Genomic DNA, 21,314 nt, shown 5'->3' on the forward strand with positions numbered 1-21,314 from the left:
ATTGAAATCAAAAGCTGTAAGTTCTGATATCCTTAGCCAGGCTGACATCAGCAAAAATTTGATTAATCTTTTTTCTTGTTTTGCTAGAATAACCCCTACACCCCTAGGAGAGGGGAAAAGCACAGTCACAGTTGGTCTTGTTCAGGCACTTACTGCACACCTTAACATTAATTCCTTTGCTTGTCTGAGACAACCTTCTCAAGGACCTACTTTTGGAGTTAAAGGTACATAATATTTGCAGAATCTATGACTTTTCAGATTAAAAGGAAGTACTGCTATTTTGCTTTTTTTATTTTATTTCATTTCTTCTTTTTTAATTTCTTAATTACTTCACTCAGTGGATTGTCCCAGTGGTAGCATATTCGATGTTTTAGTACATATGTAATTAATAGATAAGGGTTTCTTGCACATGACTTTCTGTACAAGGTTCTTGCCTATGTTCATGCATGTAACATATATTGATAATGCAGATAAAGCCTAGACATAATGAAAAGCAGAGGGATGTATTAGCCAGGAGGAATTTTGTGTGGTACACACCCTTCCAGTCACCCCTCTACTTGGAGGTTCTTTAAATGTGTTTCTAAATGTTACTATTTTATTATTCCTTGAGAAAGAGTCCATACTGGATATTTCCAGGCAATACAAGGAAGTTAGCAGTTGTGGTTCAGCTGTGTCAGCAGCATAACGTTTGGCTAGGTCTGAACCTCTCTGTTCTCCTGAGCTGTCGCCTCTAATAATGGGCTGCTGCTTTTTTGCCTAGAAACTTTATAAGAGCCTGAGAGCCAGGTAAGACCCAGCCAGATTTCAAGCCCATCTTCAATTCTGATAGAAAGTAATGCAATCTTTTTTTTGCCATTTCTCAGCTGAAATTGGTGCCTAACTGGGCAAGCACTCCCCATCTGCTCTGCTTTGCTTTGCTGAAGTTTAAGTTAACAAGTTTGGTTTCAGCTGGAAGGCTCCTGGTGCTTGGTGCTTCTCAGCTAAGACTGATGCGTGTGAGTGCTTTAATCCCTTCACTCAATTTGTGCATAGGCAACAGCAAGTTCCTTTGCCCGTACCATGAGAGGTAGTGGGGAAGGAGTGCTCAGGCAAGGGTGTGAAGGTTTCATTCAGAAGCAGTGCTTGCTTGTGACTGCTTTGTCTTTTCACCCAGCAGCTGCATGTGCATGACTGTGTCCTAAATCTGGGCAGGAGCAGAGGGCAGCCCTGATGCAGCCAAAGCCTGCAGCACCCATCATGTGCAGGTTTTCATTTCAGAGCAAGAATTCCCTTTTTAGTACCTGCTGAAAAAAAAGCCAGCAAGATTAAGGAAATCGTGTTTATTTGGGTGCATCACTGATCTTCTAATAGAAATCAAAATGCCAAAAATGTGTCATCCTTGCTGTATGTTTCACTTTGTGTGTTTGAAGATGGTTGGTTTTTTCCAAAGCTGATGCAACTGATGTGACCATGTGCTTCCCTGTGCAGGTGGAGCAGCTGGTGGTGGATACGCTCAAGTGATCCCCATGGAGGAGGTGAGACAGCCTCGACTTGCAGTCTGTGATATGGTTTAATGGGCATGATGGTATTCAGCTGAAGATTGGACTTGATGATCTTGGAGTTCTTTTCCAACCTTAATGATTCTATGATATTCCTAGTGCTTGTTTGGAAATGTGTGACAGTTTCACCCCAAGAGAGTCTAATTTAGAGCTCAGGAAAACCTCTCTGGCCAGAACTGGTGAAGAAACACCTTGACCATGCACAGCTGGTCTAAGCAGAGTTCTAGTGTCAGCCCTGAAGTGCCATTAAAACTGTCCTTCCGACTCTTTCTGTCAGACACATAAAAAATAGAGGTATCTGTGTAACACAAGTCTTAATTTAAGATGCTCATTTCAGAGTTTTCACAAAACTTTGTTCATCAGACTTTGTATCAGCAAAGTTCATGCCTGTTAGGTTAGGGGCTGTTCTCCTGCAGTTAACAGAAAGCTGGCACACACCCCCAAAGCCAGCATACATGCTGTGCTCTGGGGCAGGTTCAGCAGTAATCCACACATCTAGTCCAGGTCAGTTAGTAACTATTAACACTAAACTGATTCAGTATTAATGATGTGGAACTATAGCCCTTGTCTTCTTATTCTTGAATCATTTAGTATGGAATGAAGATGTTCTTGGCTTCGTTTGGCCACACTTAAGAGTGGTGTACCATGTACTCAGCTGAAAACAAGTCCTTCATATGTCTCAGTGTATTTTCACCTGGAAATCTTTAGCCTACCCTGACAGCTGGCTAATCAGAGCTGTAGTGTCTGAGATAGCAATGATTGCTGCTGCTAATTTGTCTTAATGAATTTAATTAAATATTTTCTAATAAAAAGATCTTCTTGTTTCCCCCTTCTAGTTCAATCTTCATTTGACTGGAGATATTCATGCTATAACTGCTGCAAATAATTTGCTGGCTGCTGCTATTGATGCTAGGATCTTGCATGAGAATACTCAGTCTGATAAGGTGAGAATTACTTTCTCATATCCAGATGACATTTTTTCTTTTCAGCTTTTCAATAAACTGCATTTCAGAGAAAAACACATTTATCATTCTATATTTTCACCATGTGGACAGTAACTTGCTGAAGCCATTCCATGTTCTGCTGGGAAATTTTCCTTATACAATACATTTTTCTGGCAAATAGCTATCCTAAGGTAGTGTTTTAGGATAACAATCTCATGCCTGGAACATTGACAACTCTTTCAGACTGTACTAAATAGTGTAATAAAGCATGTTCTCCCTATATATAATCTTATTCTTTTCAATAATTTGTAGACTCACTTTAAAGTTACAAATTGTATTTCTGATGTGTAGTTGGGTATGATGTACCTTAAGAAGAAGGAGTTATGGGGAAAATAAACTAGATCCTTGTCCCTCTGCTAAATATATTGTGACCTTAAAACAAGTCTTAACTTGGTGCTTTAAAAAGAAGGGAGAAGATTGAGGAAGGAGTCTCTTCTTTCTGTCTGCAGTATTAAAACTGAGCAGGGTTGACATATTTCCTTTGCTTGGTACATTGGTGCACAATGTACGAGTGTACATTTAGACAAGTTTGGAAATTATAATTATAGTTTAAATACTTTGGATCTTGGTTAAAGTTTTAAAAGGTTCCCAGTTTCAAAATTAATATATATTGTTTTGGTGAAACAGAGAAAACCAGTAATTTCTGGCAACCGGATTTTAGGCTGTTAAATCATAGACATGGCTCAGAAGCCTGCCACCTTCTCAGAATTGTTTTTTAAATCTCTAACCAGAAGTCCACAACTTAGGTGGTTAGGAAATTCTTACTGAAATTAGGTGGAATAAATTTAAAACGCATTGGCTTTTTATAACTTTTTCTTTCAACTTCTTGTGTGGTTTTTCTAGTCTTTGTATAATAGGCTGGTTCCAGTAGTTAATGGCGTGAGAGGATTTTCTGCTATTCAGCTTGCCCGTCTGACAGTAAGTTGTTAATTCAGTCTCTCCTCAATTATAGTGTCTCTTCATGAAATGTATTCTCTTACACAACTTGTTTAAAATGATTTGATGTATGGGACTGAGTTTGTATAAACCCTCATGAATATATTAAGTCTAGACTTGTTTTTTGAAAGCATCATCCTTGGAGTAATAGGATCTGGGTCTGATATTATTTTTATAACTAACATTTTTGCTATTCTTTTCTCCTGAAATAAGCCAGTAATGTTTTTAAATGCTGTGTCTTTTCTGATGAAATATTAAAGTTTTTTAAATACTTTTCCAATTATGGTATAGTCACACTTGAAAGCTCACATTCTTCAGTTTTGCAATATTTTCTGATTTTGAAAGTTTAATATAGCATATATTTCTGGGGTTTTATTGATATCAGTTTGACAGTGTTCTTCCTTCAAGGGGTACATTTGTATGTTCAGTATATTTTCGCATCCCATCTTGCTTGCTGAATGCTTCCAGAAGAGCTTCCTGTGCAATTCATATATGAATTACATGTCTGGATTTGAGATTGCCACTCTGATAAAAACCTAGAGAGGAACACAGTCCATTAGTGTAGGAGAAAGATAATATGAACCCCTTAAATATGACCCTTGAGAACAGCTCCAGCTCTTCTGTGGCCAGTTTCATATTTGTTGTTGGCTTATGAGTCCTGACTGGTCATGTTTCAGTCATCAGATGGCAACAGGATTGGGGGGTAGAAAGAAGGATAAGAGGTAGTGCCAGCTTCTGTTTTGGCAGGGGGAAAAAGAGTTCTCACAACATTTTAAGCTTTTGCACTACTCAGTTGAATGTCAGTAAACTACAATGGGGATGATGCCTGCTTGACTCTAAGGCAGAGTCAGGCTCGGAGATTGTTCCACTGGAATTCTGGAATATTTTCATTTTGTTCTTGTTTACAGTTACAGATAACAGGTTAGGGAAAGAGGGGGAGTGTTTGCTTTATTCATGACATACCAACTATGTCTATATTTGAAATGGATTTCTCTCTTCACGTGAGCTGCAACTGAGTAAAGAGAAGTTTGGCTTTATAACATTTATAGCATTTATAACATGAATCATAATTTCCAATATATTTGAATTATTTTGCTGTGAATTATTCTCAGTGTAATGATTCCTTATATCTAACAAGATGTCAATTGTAAAGGAATCATTATGGGATCAGGTTACATTTTTCTTAAAACAGGATTACTAAGATTGAAACTCCTCACTTACATTTGTAAGTGTGGGGTTGATAGGCCAGAGCAGCTACACCATTTGAAACAAACAAGCCATTTCATTGCACTTCTTGAACTTGTTTGTGCTTAGAGGCTGGGAATAAACAAGACTGATCCTGAGACTTTAACAGAAGAGGAGATCAGCAAATTTGTGCGCCTTGACATTGACCCATCAACCATAACATGGCAAAGAGGTATGTAGTCAGAAAGGCTCACTTCACCTTGGATTTCATCATATTTTATTTCCTAATTTGCTTAATTTTACCTGAATCAGAGCTGTTTCTGCTCGGACTGTAAGAATAACCAATTTGCAAGTGGGAAGTGTGGGTGCATAACAAATGCAGGTGCAGCATGTTGCTCTAAACTTGGTCAAGTATCTGCAATAACTCGAGACTTTGCTAAAATTCTGAAAGGTAGGTTTCTTTGACAGTTTAAATATGTCCCTGGTCTCTCTCACATTAGGTAATACCTCTTCAGACATATGAAAGTGTATTTTCTGTGCATTTTGCAAATCTTAGCCATTCTTTTCTTAACTGTGTCTGTTATGGCTCTAGATTATTTGTATTTATTCTTCTTGATTTTGGTCCCTCATCCTCCCAAGCTCAGCAGCCTGGGTAGCTCAAGAGACTTAATAGGCTTAAGGGATTATGTGTTTTTCTGATTTTTGAAGTCTCTTGAGTTGTTTGCTTCATTTGGAAAAAGAGGTGAAAGATGTGGTACTGTTGCCAAGCAAACTGATATCCACTCTGATACCCTTAGACAACTCCCCTTTGCTTTTTCCAGTTCTAGTGCTGGGTCAGATTTCAGTGTTTACCTCAATTTCTAGACCTATCTTTTTCTTCTTTAGGGAAGTAAACTCTGCATAAAGTTTTGGGCTAAATACCACTGGATTTCATTTTCTTTCTTAGTTCTCAAATACTAAAGTTATCACTGTTACATGGAATGTATTGTGATGCTTAGAAAAAAGGGTGAATCTATTGAGAAGGGAGGGGTCTTGGCCATGCTTTACTGTGCCCTTTGTGTGCATGTAATCTCAGACTTGGGGTATTTTTCTCAAGATAATTCTGTGGATGTGGCAGAAGATGTTTTTTATTAGTCACACAGTGTGTCTGGAAGAGACCTGTATTAGGATGAAGAAGTAATATAAATGTTTAGTGTAATATGACTCCTCTTTTTTATCAGCATGGGTTTGGGAGGAGGCAACATTGCTCAACAGCTGTTAACCTCAAGGGAGTTATTTAATTAATCTCAAACAATGTTAGTGAAATTTCTATTCCACACAGCTCTATATGATGTACGTACCTTAAACATTTCAGAAAAAAGCCTGAGTTTAGGAATGGTTTAGATAACTTGGAGAATGTTTTATTTAGGACTGTTTCTGCAGTCCATATGTCTAGGAAGCTTGTTACATACCAGGGAATTTGTAGGGAAGAAGAGTTAAGCTCTCAGATTTTCTGAAAATTAATTTTAGTCAGGACCTGTTTCCATAGAAGTACCACAAACTTTCAGTTCATTGTCAGCTTAAACTAACTTGAAAACGTACAATATACTGAAAAGTGGGAAAGCTTCCCTCTTCTTAGTCTTCTGCTTGTATTCAGATTCTGTTTACATCTCTAGAGGATAAGGAAGCGCATACATTAAATCTAACACTTATTTGAACCTAAACCTTAGTCAAAGGTTTACTTTGGGTGAAGGAAGAGGGGTGATTTGGAGAAGGAAAAATTGGTTTTATGGCAAAACCAGTTATTCCTTATTTTATTACTACTTAGTGCAGCTATTGGAATCTTCTTGGAGAATGAGTGACCACAGTGAGAAGGTAAGTATATCTCAGTGACCAGGAGTTGCTGGGGCAGTTACAATTTCATGGTTAGGGTGTTTAGGTTACATGATTTCGTAAGGAAGGACCAGATAAAAAAGCAGCTCACTGTCCACACTGGTGGGAATGCTGGTTCCTGCCCTCAGGTGCCAGAAGTAGACTGGAAAGACATTTAGGTCTGCTTAAGCTGTGTTGTGAGACTGAGCTTCCCAGGAAGAGAAGGGAGAAGTTTGTGCTGGCGGGATCAGCTTGCCATATGGCTTCACAGTGCCATATGGTACCACAGCTTGGTGCAAGGCTACAGCTTCCATGTACCGGGCTCTGTCCTGCCATTTCTGCCAGGAGTGTAGAATTTTAGAGTATGACTGTGTATATATAGAAACCAAAAAGAGTTAGCCAAATCTGTGTGGCAACATCCCTTAAATGGAATTCCTGAAGAAATTAGGGGCCTAAAGACCAAGTAGAGGGAAGAAGGTATGTGTGGTATTTATAACAGCCCCAAGAGAAATGCCCAGGAAGGGAGGAAGTGACTTAAATCTTGGTTTTCTCCCAGCTCACTCACAAGCCTGAACTGGAGTTGTGTAAGATTAAGATTCAAACTCCCTCTTGTTCTTGGGTAATTATGTCATCCTTTTCTGTGCAGACAGTTTTGTTAATCTCCAAAAGCAGCAGGAGAAGTGGAAGGAGCTGATTTCACTAACCTTGAGTACAGACAACTTCTCTAGAGGTCCCTGGATTCTCCACTTATAAATGAACAGGACTCAAATCTACCAGAAGATTGAGATCACTGCCAAGCTACAGGCAGAACTTATCAAGAGTACCTTGCACCCTTTATTTTAGGGTTGGTGCAAAGTTAAGCATTTGTAGGATTGCAGAGCCTGTAAGAAAGAGAGAGTCTATTTTTGCTTTCTGTAGGGGTTGATGTGCCCCCTTGTCCTATCACTGCATGCCCTTGTAAAAAGTCCCTCTCTGGACCCTTTAGGTACTGGAAGGTGCTATAAAAGGTCTCCCTGGAGCCTTCTCTTCTCCAGGCTGAGCAGCCCCAACTCTCTCAGCCTGTCTTCGTAACAGAGGTGCTCCAGCCCTCTGATCATCCTCATGGCCCTCCTCTGGACAGCAAGTTCACAACCTATGTTGGGGCCCTCAGAGCTGGATGCAGCACTCCAGATGAGGTTTCACAAGAGTGAGTAGAGGGTGAGAATCACTTCCCTCAGCCTGCTGGCCATGCTGCTTTTGATGCAGCCCAGGACACAGTTGACCTTCTGGGGTGCCAGTGCACATTGCCGAGTCATACTGAGCTTCTTATTAACCAAGAGCCCCATGTCCTTCTTCCCAGGGCTGCTTTTGATTCATTCTCTGCCCAGCCTGTACTTGTGCTTGGGATTGCCCCAAACCAGGACCTTGCACTCGGCCTTGTTGAATTTCATGATACTTGAGTGAGCCCACCTCTCAAACCTGTCCAGGTTCTTCTGGATGGCATCCCTTCTTTCCACCTAGTATGTTGACCACTGTGCACAACTTGGCATCATCAGCAAACTTGCTGGCGATGCACTGAGTCCCATTGTCCATGTTTCTTACAAAGATGTTAAACAGACCAGTCCCAATACCAGGCCTCAAGAAACACCACTCATCACTGGAACACACTTGGACACTGAGCCATTGACTGCAACTCTGAGTGCAGCTGTCCAGCCGGTTACTTTCACCGAGTGGTCCACCTGTCAAATCCATGTCTTCACTTTAGAGCTGATGATGTCATGCAGGATGTCCTCCTAATGTTTCTTCCCAGGAAGCATCCTGATCAGTTCTCAGCAGATGAGAGAGCTCTTTGATTATTCTCAGTCCTTCCTTTTGGCTACTACAACGGCATGTTTGAAGTTGAGTGTTGAAAGTGCAGAACTGGAGAACTTGGCTTGTGATGTTTGTTAGAAGTCTGCAGTTCCACACATTGGTTTGGTGCCCTTGCAACACCAAAAGTGTTTCCAGGTTAGAAATACGATTGTCTGAGATTGAAGTTGTGTTAAATAGCAGGTGGTTTATCTTGACAGTTGAAAGAAAAAAACTGAACCAACCTTCCTTTAAATGCTGTGCAGCTGAATGTGGAGTTAGTTACGGTGATGTGTGTGGAAGATACTTGTCTGGAAGAAGCAACCTGACAACATAATCATCCTTTAAAAGAGGAACTGACCAAGTCTAACTAACATCATGCAGTCTTAAAATCAATTCTGAACAAGTCTGTGATGAAGCAGATGATTTGAAGTAGATCTGGTGCTTTGTATCTACTAAGACTGATTTTTCTCATGGAGGTAAAATACTAAGTTGTACGTTAGAGTATTAAGAATCTGTTAGCTTCAAATGCTGTTCAAATAAACTGTATTTGAGTTGTTTTGACCTGTCATCAAATGGTATCAACTAGAAGGGAGCAACCAAGTCCGTGCCAGTGCTAACAGAGAGAAGTGTGGTTATCTGGTTACACTGTTGGAGCAGTTGAATCTTACATGTGTAAAAACAGGTATGTCTGCAAAAAACCCATCTTCCCAAGACCTTGTTAACATGTTTTGCTTTTGCTATTCCCTTATTTCAGTGGTGGATACAAATGACAGATTCCTGCGCAAAGTAACAGTTGGGCAGGCCAATACAGAGAAAGGATTTGTCCGTCAGGTATGTAAAGGCAGTTAACAGATCATATTCTGGACAGACTTTGCTTTGGAGAGGCTGGGAGAATTTCTGCAGTTCTTTCAGTGTACTTGCAATATTGAAGTCTGTTGCTGTTGTATAGTAATCTTGCAGTGAAATTGATTGTGTTAATGAGTAACTGAATCTCAAGTTTCAGAAACAGAAACCAATGCATATTCCACAATGTGTTGAAAGCACTTAAAAAATTGCATGTATCAGAGGTTTAACACTGTCCTATGACAGGGTGCCTTTATGCCCTCATAAAGTTAATTTGTATGACTTTTAATTTTTTTTTAAATCTTTGTAACAATTTATGTAGGATACATGTAATTCAAATTACATTTAAATTTAATTTTAATTTTTTTTTTAAATAAGCTTTTTATTCAGAGTTCTCATTTCCCTGTAATGCATCTCAAATTTGAGAATCTGAAATATAAGACCTCTGAGCATGTACTTGCTTTTTTTGCGTGGACTTGAAGGGATAGTTCAGCAAATAAGTATGTGCATTCTTTTCAGTGGTGTAAAAAGCTAACCTGCATTACTGTATGAAAGATTCTGGAAGTTTATTAAAGAACTGGCTGATAAATTGAAAGCCAGACTTCTCCAACACCACCCAAACAAGTGTTCCTGGTGTAACGTAGGTAAATCAATTTCTGAAACAACGCAGAGTGGAACAGCAGTATCAGGAGGAACAAACTCGTTGTGATGATGTGGTGTTGCTCCTAATTTGATGAAGATCTTGTAATATAACATTCTGGATCATGAAGTTCTGACTGTTTTTATATTTTGATGTTAACAATTCTTGTGGTAGAGAGAAGGTTCTCACACATTTTGGGAATCCTATCTTGAATTTTTATTTATGGTTTCAGACCTCTTCTAGGCCTTATGCCTAAATAAAGAGACCAAGACATAGTGCTATGTTTTTTGCAGCAGGTAAAGCTAAGTCAGATTGGAGAGAAGAACTTCAAAGAGAAATCATAAAATCCTAGAGCCGTTTGAGTTGGAAGGGATCTTAAAGATCATCTAGTTCCAACCCCTCTGCCCTAAACAGGGATGCCTTCCACTAGAAATGCTCACTTGTTTTGGTTTTGAACACACAAAATAGAAATTTTTCTGTCTGTAGCTTACAGGAAATTCAGTATTAGCTAATAGTCATTTTTGATAATGGGCTAGGACCACAAAATATTATACTTAGTATGAGTTCCTTTAACACTTGAGACCTTTTCATATGTTTAGATTTTTTTCAGCAACTCAATGTGATTATTGGTTTTAAGCCGGGTTCTGCCAGCCTTGCTGTGTAATATTTTACCACTGTAATTGTACTGCTGAGTTAAATGTGGGTTATTTTATTATAGAGTAGCAGTTGACAATATGGCTATCAAATGTTGCTTCTGTACTTTTCCAGTTAAAATTAATGCTTTCAATATTGAGATGTTGGACTGATGCATATCCATTCACATTTTAACATGAACTTAGTGACTCAAGAAATAGAGTTAGCAGTTAGGAAAACTCATTTCAGAGCCTAGACAGAGATCCAGAGAAAACAGGACTTCATAGTTAACAGATGCATTTTATAAATATTTGGAGTGATGTTCTAGCACTCTTAAAATCAATGACACCTGTGTAAAATGTCAGAGCACAGCAGGCACAAAAGTCTGCATTTTAATGAACAGGGTTGCTGTGGTTTCTAAAGAGTATTACATGACTGATGCTCTTGATCCTGCAATTGAATCCATGTGGGTGGATCCTTTCATCAATAGAAAACTGACTTTGCAGCTAAGACTTCTGTCAGCACTTCATAGGTGTATAAAGGTTATTAGAGTTAAAATAGCACCTGCTACTACAATCTTTTGTGCCTGTTTTTTCAATTAAATTTTATATCACTCTTTGAGCATCTACCTGGGATTATTTTTCCTGTTCTTTTGGGTTTATATAGAAGCAATGATAATGAAAATGTCTTTTGTGGGTCTTCTGATAAGCATTCTGATAGATTAGAAGTATTTCACCATATGGATTGGACATGGATTTCTCAGGCTTATTTCTCATCTTACATATGCTGCAGTGACTTACTGAGGACATTCTCAAATTCAGAGAAGATAGTGGTATCCATGTCATCACAACACTAACAAAGTTCATTGCATATAGAACTGCTTCCAAAGGATACAGAAAATCTGTTTTGTAATTTCAGCATTTCACTTGAATCCCTATGCCGAAAATCTCAGTTACAGAATAATTTTTCTTTTTGGTGGTATGTATGACTCCCTGCCTGTACCCAAAGCAGAAAAGTGCTCAGGTGTCTTCAGAAGTTTTGACTAAACGTGTGGGTACATAGAGGTCAGCCTGAATAAGGCTGCTCTGGACTGTAGCTGTCAAAATCTAAAAGCAGGAACATGGGTTAAAAAAGGGCAGAAGCTCTTAAAAGTACTAGGCAAATGCACAAGAGTGGTGGGGTGTATGTTCTATGTAGATGCTTCTTAAAAACAGACAAAGCTCTCAATTTCAACAGATTCCTCTGGTATTAGTATGGGATACATCTGCTAGAGGTCTGATAGAAACAGTCCTGGGGCTTTTTTCTTACATGGATAGCAGTAGGATGTAGTTACTAAACTTTATGTAGACATTAATTGCTGGAGATGGAGAGATTACTAAAGAAATTGCAGTTCTTGATCACTGCCAACATTGCATTCCTATCACATAATACATTAGGGACTTTTCTTTTCTTCTCTGTTTATGTTCGGACAGCATGTGGCCTGAGTTTTACTAATAGTGAATTAGTACAAATACTACTAATCTATACAGCAAGCTCTTAAAGAGAAGTAAAAACTATTACTTACATTGTGCTGAAACGCTGTTTCTAAAAGAATGATAGAACTGATGCCACATATAGTTCTTGGTGCTTTTTGACTTACATATTTGTTCATTTCGGAAAAAAAAGGGGCAGAGATATATTTTACGTTTTCAGAGGTCAAGCACAAGACCTAACAGCATAGACTCTAAATTTTGAGCTTAAGTAGAAAAAGAATGATCAAATGTAACAAGAATGTTTTTGAAACCAGAATAAAAAGCTGTTGGAGATCATTACAGAAAAAAAAAATTAAAAAAAAAACCCTCCACAATGCTGTGTTCTTTTGCTCAGGCCAGTAAAACTCAAAAAACATCTGGTGATTTTCTGTTTCTGCCACAGAAAAAAAATTCTTGGTCCTTCAGGGAGCATCTCTAAGGATAATGTGAGCTAAGGGGGGGCCAAGCAGTCTGCAATGCTGGTCCTCAAATAACTGTAGTGTAATGGAGAATATTAATGAGGGAATATAAGGTGTTTGAAGTTCACAGAATCATACAATATCCTGAGTTGAAAGGGATGCATCAAAGCCTGTCTCTTGGCCCTGCACAGCACCATCCCCCGAGTCACACCATGTGCCTGAGAGCACTGTCCAAACACTTCTTGAACTCAGACAGGCTTGGTGCTGTGACCACTTCCCTGGGGAGCCTGTTCCAGTGTCCAGCCACCCTCTGGGTGAAAAACCTTTTTCCAACCTAAACTTCCCCTGGCAGACCTTCAGGCCATTCCCTTGGGCCCTTCTCACCACAGAGAAGAGATCATTTTATGCCCCTCCTCTTCCCCTCACAAGGAAGTGTAGACTGCAATGAGGTCTCCTCTCAGTCTCCTCTTCTCCAGGCCAAACAGACCAAGTGACCTCAGCTACTCCTCATATGGTGTCCCCTCAAGGTCCATCACCATTTTTATAGCCCTCCTTTGGATGCTTTCCACTATTTTTATGTCTTTCTTGTATCATGGCCCCAAAACTGCCCCCAGCACTCAAGGCGAGGCTGTCCCAGTGCAGAGCAGAGTGGGACAATCCCCTCCCTTGCCTGGCTGGCGATGCTGTGCCTGATGTTCCCCAAGACACGCTTGGCTCTCCTGGCTGCCAGGGCACTGCTGGCTCATGTTCAACTTGCCATTGACCAGGAGCCCCAGGTCCCTCTCCACAGCTCTGCTTTCCAGCAGCTCATTGCCCAATCTGTACGTACAAGCTACTCTAGTTTTGCGTAATCTCAAAAGCTGTAGGTTACCATTTAGGACTTGTTTGAATTCCAGTGTGAAATTTATCTTTCCTGTGTTTATTCCTGATAGTCACCTATGAGTATTTCAGCTGACTTTGATTTGGTTCATGATTCTCATTTCTACTTTACAGGCTCAGTTTGATATTGCTGTTGCGAGTGAAATTATGGCCATCCTGGCACTTACCACCAGCCTTCAAGATATGAAAGAAAGACTGGGGAAAATGGTGGTGGCTAATGACAAGAAAGGAGAACCAGTAACAGCAGAGGATTTGGTATGTTCAGTGCTGTAGAGACCTGTGAATAACCTCAGACATGTCTGTTTTGCCTCTTGAAGCATTAGAAAGGCAGGTGCATGCCAAGGATTTTGCTTTGAACAGCACAGTCAGATATCAAAGAATGATCATCTTCTGGGCCAAAACCTGCTTGAGAATGAGAACAAGATGTAGAACTCATTTCTTCAACTCTGGTAACATCTGGTTCAGGAAGCCTCTGGTCTCCATAACCTACTTGGATCATTTTCTGCAGTTCTTAAGGCAAACAAATTCGGTGCTGGAGGGAGTCAAAGTGCGGACTCTTATTTGAGAGAGCTGGTAATGTTTGCTACTGTACTGAGTCTGCTCAGATGTTACTATGATAGTTACCACATGAATGCCTCTTCCACTGAATCAGAATGGAAACAAGCTGTTCTTAATTCAAAGGTTGCTGATAGTGCTTGGGACAGGGTTATCTGTCTTTTTTTTTTTTTTTTACCTTAACTAGTTGCTGTTTTCTTATTCCCTACTTTAGCTTCTGAAAAAAAATCAGTGTGTTTTTTCTTTAAATCCCATTCTATCCCTTGTATCCAGGCTGTGAGTCGTTGAACACTGGTTGGAAGGTCACATGTGGTTGTGTATGGCAGGTTCTGGTGCAGCCAGAAGCTACCAGTTGACATTTGTAATCAGCTGCATGCCAGGAATAGTCTAATGCCAGCCCACTGGTGATGGCTGCCTGTATCACAGAGGCTCTGTATGTTTTCTCCTGTTTCTCCCTGTTCTGTGAACATCTGCTCAAACTTACTGAGTATTGAATGAGTAAAGCAATGAGTGTCCTGCCTTGTCAGCAAAGATAGCAAATCTGCAAGTCAGGGACACCTTCATAGGCTTAGTGGATTCCAGTTTAATAAAGAAAAGAAAACATATCTAGTGTGCCTGGATTTAAGAATGAAATTAAGATAAGGTTAAAAATTTCTTAATACAGTCATCATTACAATTCAAAGTAAGTCATCTACTCCCAATTATGCAAGAGACATGAAAAACTGCATTCAGTATTCCAGCTGTTGAAGTTGTGCTTTTGCTTTTCAATTGTATAACTTTGTCTTGGCCAAATGGAGGGGAATGTGGAATAAGTTACATTATAAGGCATATGCAAAATCTTTAAAATTATTTAGTGTTAGAATTAAAACTGCATTTGAAATACATGATTTTAATTTTGACGCTACTTTTGTATGAAGGTACTTTAATTTATTAACATTGCAAAATATTTGACCTGCTAACCACTTAATGCTAATCAGCTTGATGAATGAAGGAAATGGCTTTTCCATAGGGGCAAAAGAATTTTAGAACTTTTACACTGTGTTCCTAAAATGAAAGTTGTGCTCAGCAAAATGTCTGTTACTAATTCAGTTTTCTTTGTCCTTTTTAAAAACAAACTTCCTATGCTTAGTGTCTCAATCATTTGATAGTGTTGCTTGTACTGAACATATGTTTCTAGTTGTTCTTTAAAGCAGTGTTTTGTATTATACAAAAGAAAAACCGCCCAGAAAGAAAAAATCATCACAGTCTGAAGGACATGTGTTATGAGTATCTGCAGCTATGCTGCTGCATTCTTTTTCTTCTGGAGGTTCTCCATACCATGCACAGGAAAGACTTGTGTGCATGTCATGACTGGGAGGTGCAGAAACTCTTACCTCTTTTGTTGTGCAGTGTGTTAAAAATGAGTATGGGAACTATGGGAGTAAGCAGAATATGATTTTGTGGTTAAGGATGTAAAGCATCTCTTTGAAGCGTTCTATTCCTATGGTTTTGCAAAACTTACATGTGGTGCTCTGTCCACACAAACTGATTCTTACAGCACATAAGGAGTTATGCATTCCTCAGCTGGTTTAATACTAAGGAGCTAAACAACTGAAATTTATGGAAAGAGTGAAACACCATCAAGAACTTTGAACCAGGAGAAATTATTTTCTGTTGTCTCAGGTTGAGCATCCAAAATTGGTGAATATCTTTGATTCAGAACAGATTCAGTGTACAGGTTTCTCTTCTGAAGAATGGGAGCAATTGTTCATTTCTGAAGACTTACTAATATCAGTGAAGAAGTCAGATGCTGTGGTGTTGGGATTTTAAAAATGTCAAAAGAAATTAGTGGGGTATCAAATTAAATGCTGCTTACTTTGTACAAGGAGAGATAGCTTATGAATAACCATACTGCACTGGTGAAAATGTACTGTATAAAGTTGAATCCTCTGGAAACAACAGCAGGAGAAGTATAACCAAAGACAATAACAAGTCATAATTCATGTGGACAAAGAAGACAAATTTCTGTTCTATCATGTAGCATTTCATTTCTGTGGCTGGTTTCTTCCCACAGGTGGTCAGTCTGTTTGAACAGCCTGCAACTAAACCTACTGTTTCTAGAGTTTAAATGCAGTCTCTACTCTTCCCCTGCAGCTTGTGCTGCCTGTGTTGATACAATCCAAGGATTAGATCTTGAGAAAATTTTCTCACACGTCAAGAGGTTCGATGTGAAGCCATTCTCCTCCTGAATTTTCATCCTCCTTTCAAGTCAGGGTCAGGGAAGAGGTAAAGCTCTGTAGTTCAGAAAGGAAGGATCTCAAGACAGCTGAACAAAGGAAAAACACTGTACAAGATTTTAGAATGCTCTCAATCCAGGTTCAATAATTTTGACTTTTATTTTTGTAAAACAAAATCCAGTTTAAAAGCTTGAATCTGTCATAGTCCATTGACATGGAACATTTTAGCCAAAAGAACTGCAATTGCATATAGTTTTAAAAAACTTTAAAGGCAACTTTATCATGAGAAATACCACACAACCTGAATAATGGGTCAATTCTACCTATCATTGAAAAAATTTCTGGGGTTCATGTTTATATCCTACACAAACTGAATTTATGCAAGTTTAAATGTTTAGACAGTAATCTTTAGTTCTTTGAAATCTATGTGAACCAAAACCACTAAACCTTTCTCTGTGATTTGTTTCCAGATGTACACACAAAATATTTCACAAAAATACAATTGCTCTTAATTTTGACTTTATATGCAATATATTTATAATAATACAATAGTAAAACCTAAAATACACATTGGCAGATATAAACCATATGCAGAGACAGGCTAGAAGTAATAGAAAAAAGATAAATTGAATATTTCATGAATTGAGAAGACTCTTTCCACAAGAGTAATGGATTAAATGTCTATCCTCTGTAATGGAATATGTTGAACTCTTTGCCAAAATGTGGTGCTCATTGTACAGTATTTTGAAGACTTAATTGCTTTTTGGCTTTTATAGTGAGGTAGAATTCTGATGGACACATACCATATTTTTATGTGAAGCTAAATCGGTATATATGCCCTAGATCAGTATTTCAGCAGATATGAAAAATATTAAATAAATATGTCACTATTTTTTTTTAAATCAGGCTTCTTTTCATCTTACTTTCTGCGCCATACTGTTAGATTTCAGTAATTCCAGGACCAAAAAAAAATAAATAGCTTCATATTTACTTACATAAATGATTGTCAGCTAGCGAGATTTTGTTCTCTGGTTCATCAGAACCATTGTGTACATTGTTCACTTCAAACAAAAGAAGTTGCAGTTCTCAGATTATGGTTTAAGGTTTGGTTTTTTACAGGACTGAAATTGCAGAAAGTGTTATTATTTTGTTAGAGACTATAGTTTCAATTGAAGGGAAGTTACAAGTATTTCATTATTTTTCTTATAAAGAAAGGGGTTTTTCTCTGCCCTTCAGTCTGTGTAGCCTTTATTCATTTCACAGCAGTTACTTTCAATCACTTTCCTTGTCATCTGATGCTGGCTTTCATTTCCACTCTTGGTAGACTTCAGAGACTGCTCCACTGGAAGTTGCTTTGAAAGTATTTTGGATTTTCATCTAAGTTTGCCTTTCCTGTGTCACGAGTATAATTTATTTTGTGCTCTGTGATCTGTGCTGTCCTGGGGAGCATACCTGCCCTGACGGCTGGTGGATAGATGGAAGGAGCATTATTTTCAGGAATACTTGTGATCAGTTCCAGGAAGGAACCCAGAAAAGTTGGATGTCTGTATACAGTTGATTCAGAGCCCTGCTTCTTTCTTCTGACAGTGAGTTAGTGGAAAGCTAGTGATCTTTGGGCTCTCACACATTTAATTGGTGTGTGTCTAAGCCCTTAATTCTTTTATAAAAAGTTTGTCTACCTTTTCTGAATTGGAAATAGGAACCTGATTCCTTAAATAGCTCTGAGAATTGGATCCAGGACTTGGAGTGAGCTGTAGGAATTGTTTACTAGATACTTGGAGGATTGAGGATACAAACAAATGAAAACCTTATTCTCCCAGTCCTGTCAGATAGGTATGAAAGCTTTATTTTTTGCGTAGCTTTTAAGGATTGCTGTTGACACCAAACCTGGTTAAGAACCATGGGAGGCAGATAGACACAAGATATGCCTATTGGAGTATTTACATTTTGGTTTGGTTTTGCTTTCAGCTTCAGATAAAATGAATTGTTGTGTCCAGAATGCATGTCTAGTATTTCCCAAATAATGCATAAGTAATATCTCCCAAAAAGTTAAAATGCAGAGGAAGTATTTTTTTACTTCACTGTTTTTATCAGATTGGTGAAGATATCAGAAAGCATAGGAGACAGGATTTGAGCCATTGTTTTTTAGAAGGGGCAGGGGAGGAAGCTGAGGGAGAAGTGTCCTGATTTTATTTTTCACCACTTCTTCCCTCAAGTCTTCTTTCCAGTAGGGCTGATGTGTGGCAGCTCAGGTAGTTATTCTTACTGTTGACCACTTCGAAGACCTGATGTAAAGTTTTGCATTTGGCTTTTTTTTTTCCTCCAGAAATGAGAGTATTTGGGTATATAGGCAACATATAGCACCAGGCTGTTTCTGTAGAAGCGGTAGAGCTTCACCTGTTTTGAAAGAGCTGAAGCGCTTACGTTTCTTTGCGTTTTAATCCTAGCTTCTAAAATTAACATCTTAAGAAACAGCAATCTACTCCTTTGCTAATTCAGAAGATGAAAAACTAGGCTGTGTTGGTATCATTTTCTCATATCTTTGTGGATCCATTGGGTTTTGTAAATAGTGGGAGATGCAGAGTGCAAAGGAAAATCTTTTCCTTCTCTCTCTCCCTCACTGTCCTCCAAGGAAACGCTTGCTATGCATTAGTAGACACCAGTTTTAATATTTTGGTTTCAATTCAGTTTTATCTAAGGCCAAATATTCTGCATCATTTTCCTCTGAAGTCCATGCTCAGATGTGATGCTCAGAAAGGGGAAAATTTAATTTTATAAAATACTGTACTTAATCACCACATACTTTTATGTCTCTTATCTGTTGCCGTCAAAATTTTCATGCTGACTTTGGTTGCTCAAATTTGGCGTTAGTTGACAAAGGCTGTGTTGAAAATTATACTGGCACTGTTTTTATTGCTTTTCTTCATTTGGATATTATTGTTCATCTCTTTATAGGCTGCTTGGATATTGTACCCATGTTTTTCAATCTTCATTTTAAACAATTTACAGCAGCTAGGATTTTTGTTTGGTTTTCATGTTTCTTTTCAATACAAAAATATATTAAATTCATTTTGTTTTGCATTCTCTGGCAAGTCTATGAGCCACTCTTTATAACACTACTGTGGTTTTTTTGAACCATTATCTAGTTTTTTCAAAACGAAACACATCATCTCAAAATCAAAGTAATTCAAGAATGAATTTGAACATATGTTGGTGGTTTCTAGATAACACTCTTCATATAGTCTGATAGTCATGTGCACACTCTGTAGCCTTTTTTTTTTCTAAAATGAGCATTGAAATTTGGTGTAGAGGGATGTCATGATTTTTATTTTTTTTAAGGTCAGTCAGTGTAAAATTTATACTTCAGCAAAATTTTAGAGAGGACTAAGGTTTTTTACAACCAAAAGGCTGCAATTTGCTCAGCTCCTTTTGTGCTTTCATCATCACCGTAAGGCACCTCTAACTTTTAGTCTTCTGATGTATTCATTATCTGCCACTGGTAAACTCTGTGGCTGCTTCATCCTGTATCTCTTATGTATATATTTGTACAAGTCTTGAAAAGTACCCTTTCTGGTTGTTGCTAGCTATAGATTTATGCTATTGATTCTGTCATAAAAGAAATACATCTGTCATTTCTTTAGGCATTCTTAGCAAGTTATTGCCTTCCTGCTATCTCAGGTCTCAGTGGCCTTTGGCACTTCATCTTTTGTTACCTTGAACAACCTCATGCTGATCACTTAATTCTGTTTCTGACCTCTCCATGAAATAGGACAATGAAATTACCTGGTGCCTTTTAAGTGTATTCAGAACAAAATAATTTTTAATTTTGACACACTGTAAGTACAGGATTTTAGAAGTCTTGAGGTAATATCTAAATAATATGCATGACTTTAACACTGCTTTGAACTGTAAGGGTTGTTTTAACTATAAGCTTAAGTGTAACTTGGAAATGTTGCACCTTAGAATTGACTTCTAAGTCAGTTAAAATGTGGACTCTTGTTTTTTAGGGAGTAACTGGTGCTTTGGCAGTTTTGATGAAAGATGCAATTAAGCCCACACTAATGCAGACATTAGAGGTAAGTATGGCTTATGATGCCAGCCCTTCTCCAACTTTCAAATTCCATAGTGTTCTGATCATGCTTCTCTTCAGCAACTCTGCTTGACTTTCAAAGTTCAAGCCAGAGTCAGATCCATAAAGGGATTCTAGCAAATGTTCATTTTTTTATGTTAACTATTCGACTCTATCTGCATTTATATCTTTTTGGTGGTTTTCTTCCTCTTTGAGATATGGCTATAGTCATAATTTTACCAAGTGTTGCAAACAAGCTGCAGTGCATTGTTGAGCTGGTTCTGAGCACACTGGGAGGCAGGTTGGTCATCCAAGTCACAGATTTGCTGCTATGTCCCACCTTGTTCTTATGGGGAAGTTTCCTTTTTATGTACTTCTTTTATAGGGATGTTCCCATGATTCCCACAGCCCAGCATTTTGTGTGGAAAAAAGCAGCTTTGCTGTGGCCATTCTAACCTGTATTACAGTTTGTGCCATTCATAATCACAGGAGGGTCCTTTTAGCTGTTTATGCATTTTCAAAAGATGGCTCCCAGCCACCCTGTCTTGCCATAGTGCCATCATGGACTAAATGAAGCTTTGATGGGCTATGAGAGGAATGTTTTACACCTACCCTAGTGAGCTTGCTTCCAAAAGCTTAAGTAATGTAGAATTAGTGCAACCTAACTTTGTGCTTGGGCAGTCTAGTATTGATATTTTGACAGGAAACTGAATGATGAGCAACATTCAATGGGAGAAGGAGAAAGAAGAAAGGAAATAATGAAACAGCAAATGCACTTGGAGAAAAATCAGTGGGGTTTTTTTTTTTTTTCCATTTGACTATCAAAATTACACAGCTGGAATATTTCACAACAATTTTTGATATGGTGAAAAGTTGAAGAATGCAGAAAGATACCAGTGCAATCAATCTCCAGTTTGATAAAATTACCAGATAAAAATGTCTCATTTTCTACAGCATGTCAAAGTGATAACTAATTTTTTGCTTTTGTCTTTGGATTGGGACAACTTCCTTGTCTCAGGGAATATTAGAAAAATAGAATTTAAGTCTATGTTATTTTATTATAGCCATCTTAATTATTTTCCCCTGCAAAGAAAACCTGTTCTTTCATGTGGCTGTATGAGTGTGTGATAATTTTAATGTAACATCCAATAGCAGAAACTGGAGGTCACATAGGATCAAGAATGTCACAGCCAGACCTGAGTATT

At 38.4% G+C, this 21,314-nt stretch overlaps 1 protein-coding gene across 1 annotated transcript in view; it reads left to right on the plus strand.

The window, feature by feature from the left end:
• The window catches only part of MTHFD1L (methylenetetrahydrofolate dehydrogenase (NADP+ dependent) 1 like), a 147,256-nt gene that overhangs the window by 33,426 nt on the left and 92,516 nt on the right, over positions 1-21,314 (plus strand). Inside the window, 8 exon segments of the mRNA XM_042016727.1 lie at positions 88-224; positions 1,468-1,514; positions 2,375-2,482; positions 3,386-3,460; positions 4,793-4,895; positions 9,099-9,175; positions 13,384-13,524; positions 20,048-20,116. Coding sequence (XP_041872661.1) covers positions 88-224; positions 1,468-1,514; positions 2,375-2,482; positions 3,386-3,460; positions 4,793-4,895; positions 9,099-9,175; positions 13,384-13,524; positions 20,048-20,116 — 757 coding nt within the window.

Source organism: Corvus kubaryi, unplaced genomic scaffold (genome assembly GCF_017639235.1).
Source record: "Corvus kubaryi isolate FWS band 111438036 unplaced genomic scaffold, C.kubaryi_AGA036_p1.0 split3-73, whole genome shotgun sequence".
In the NCBI taxonomy this organism is placed as follows: Eukaryota; Metazoa; Chordata; class Aves; order Passeriformes; family Corvidae; genus Corvus; species Corvus kubaryi.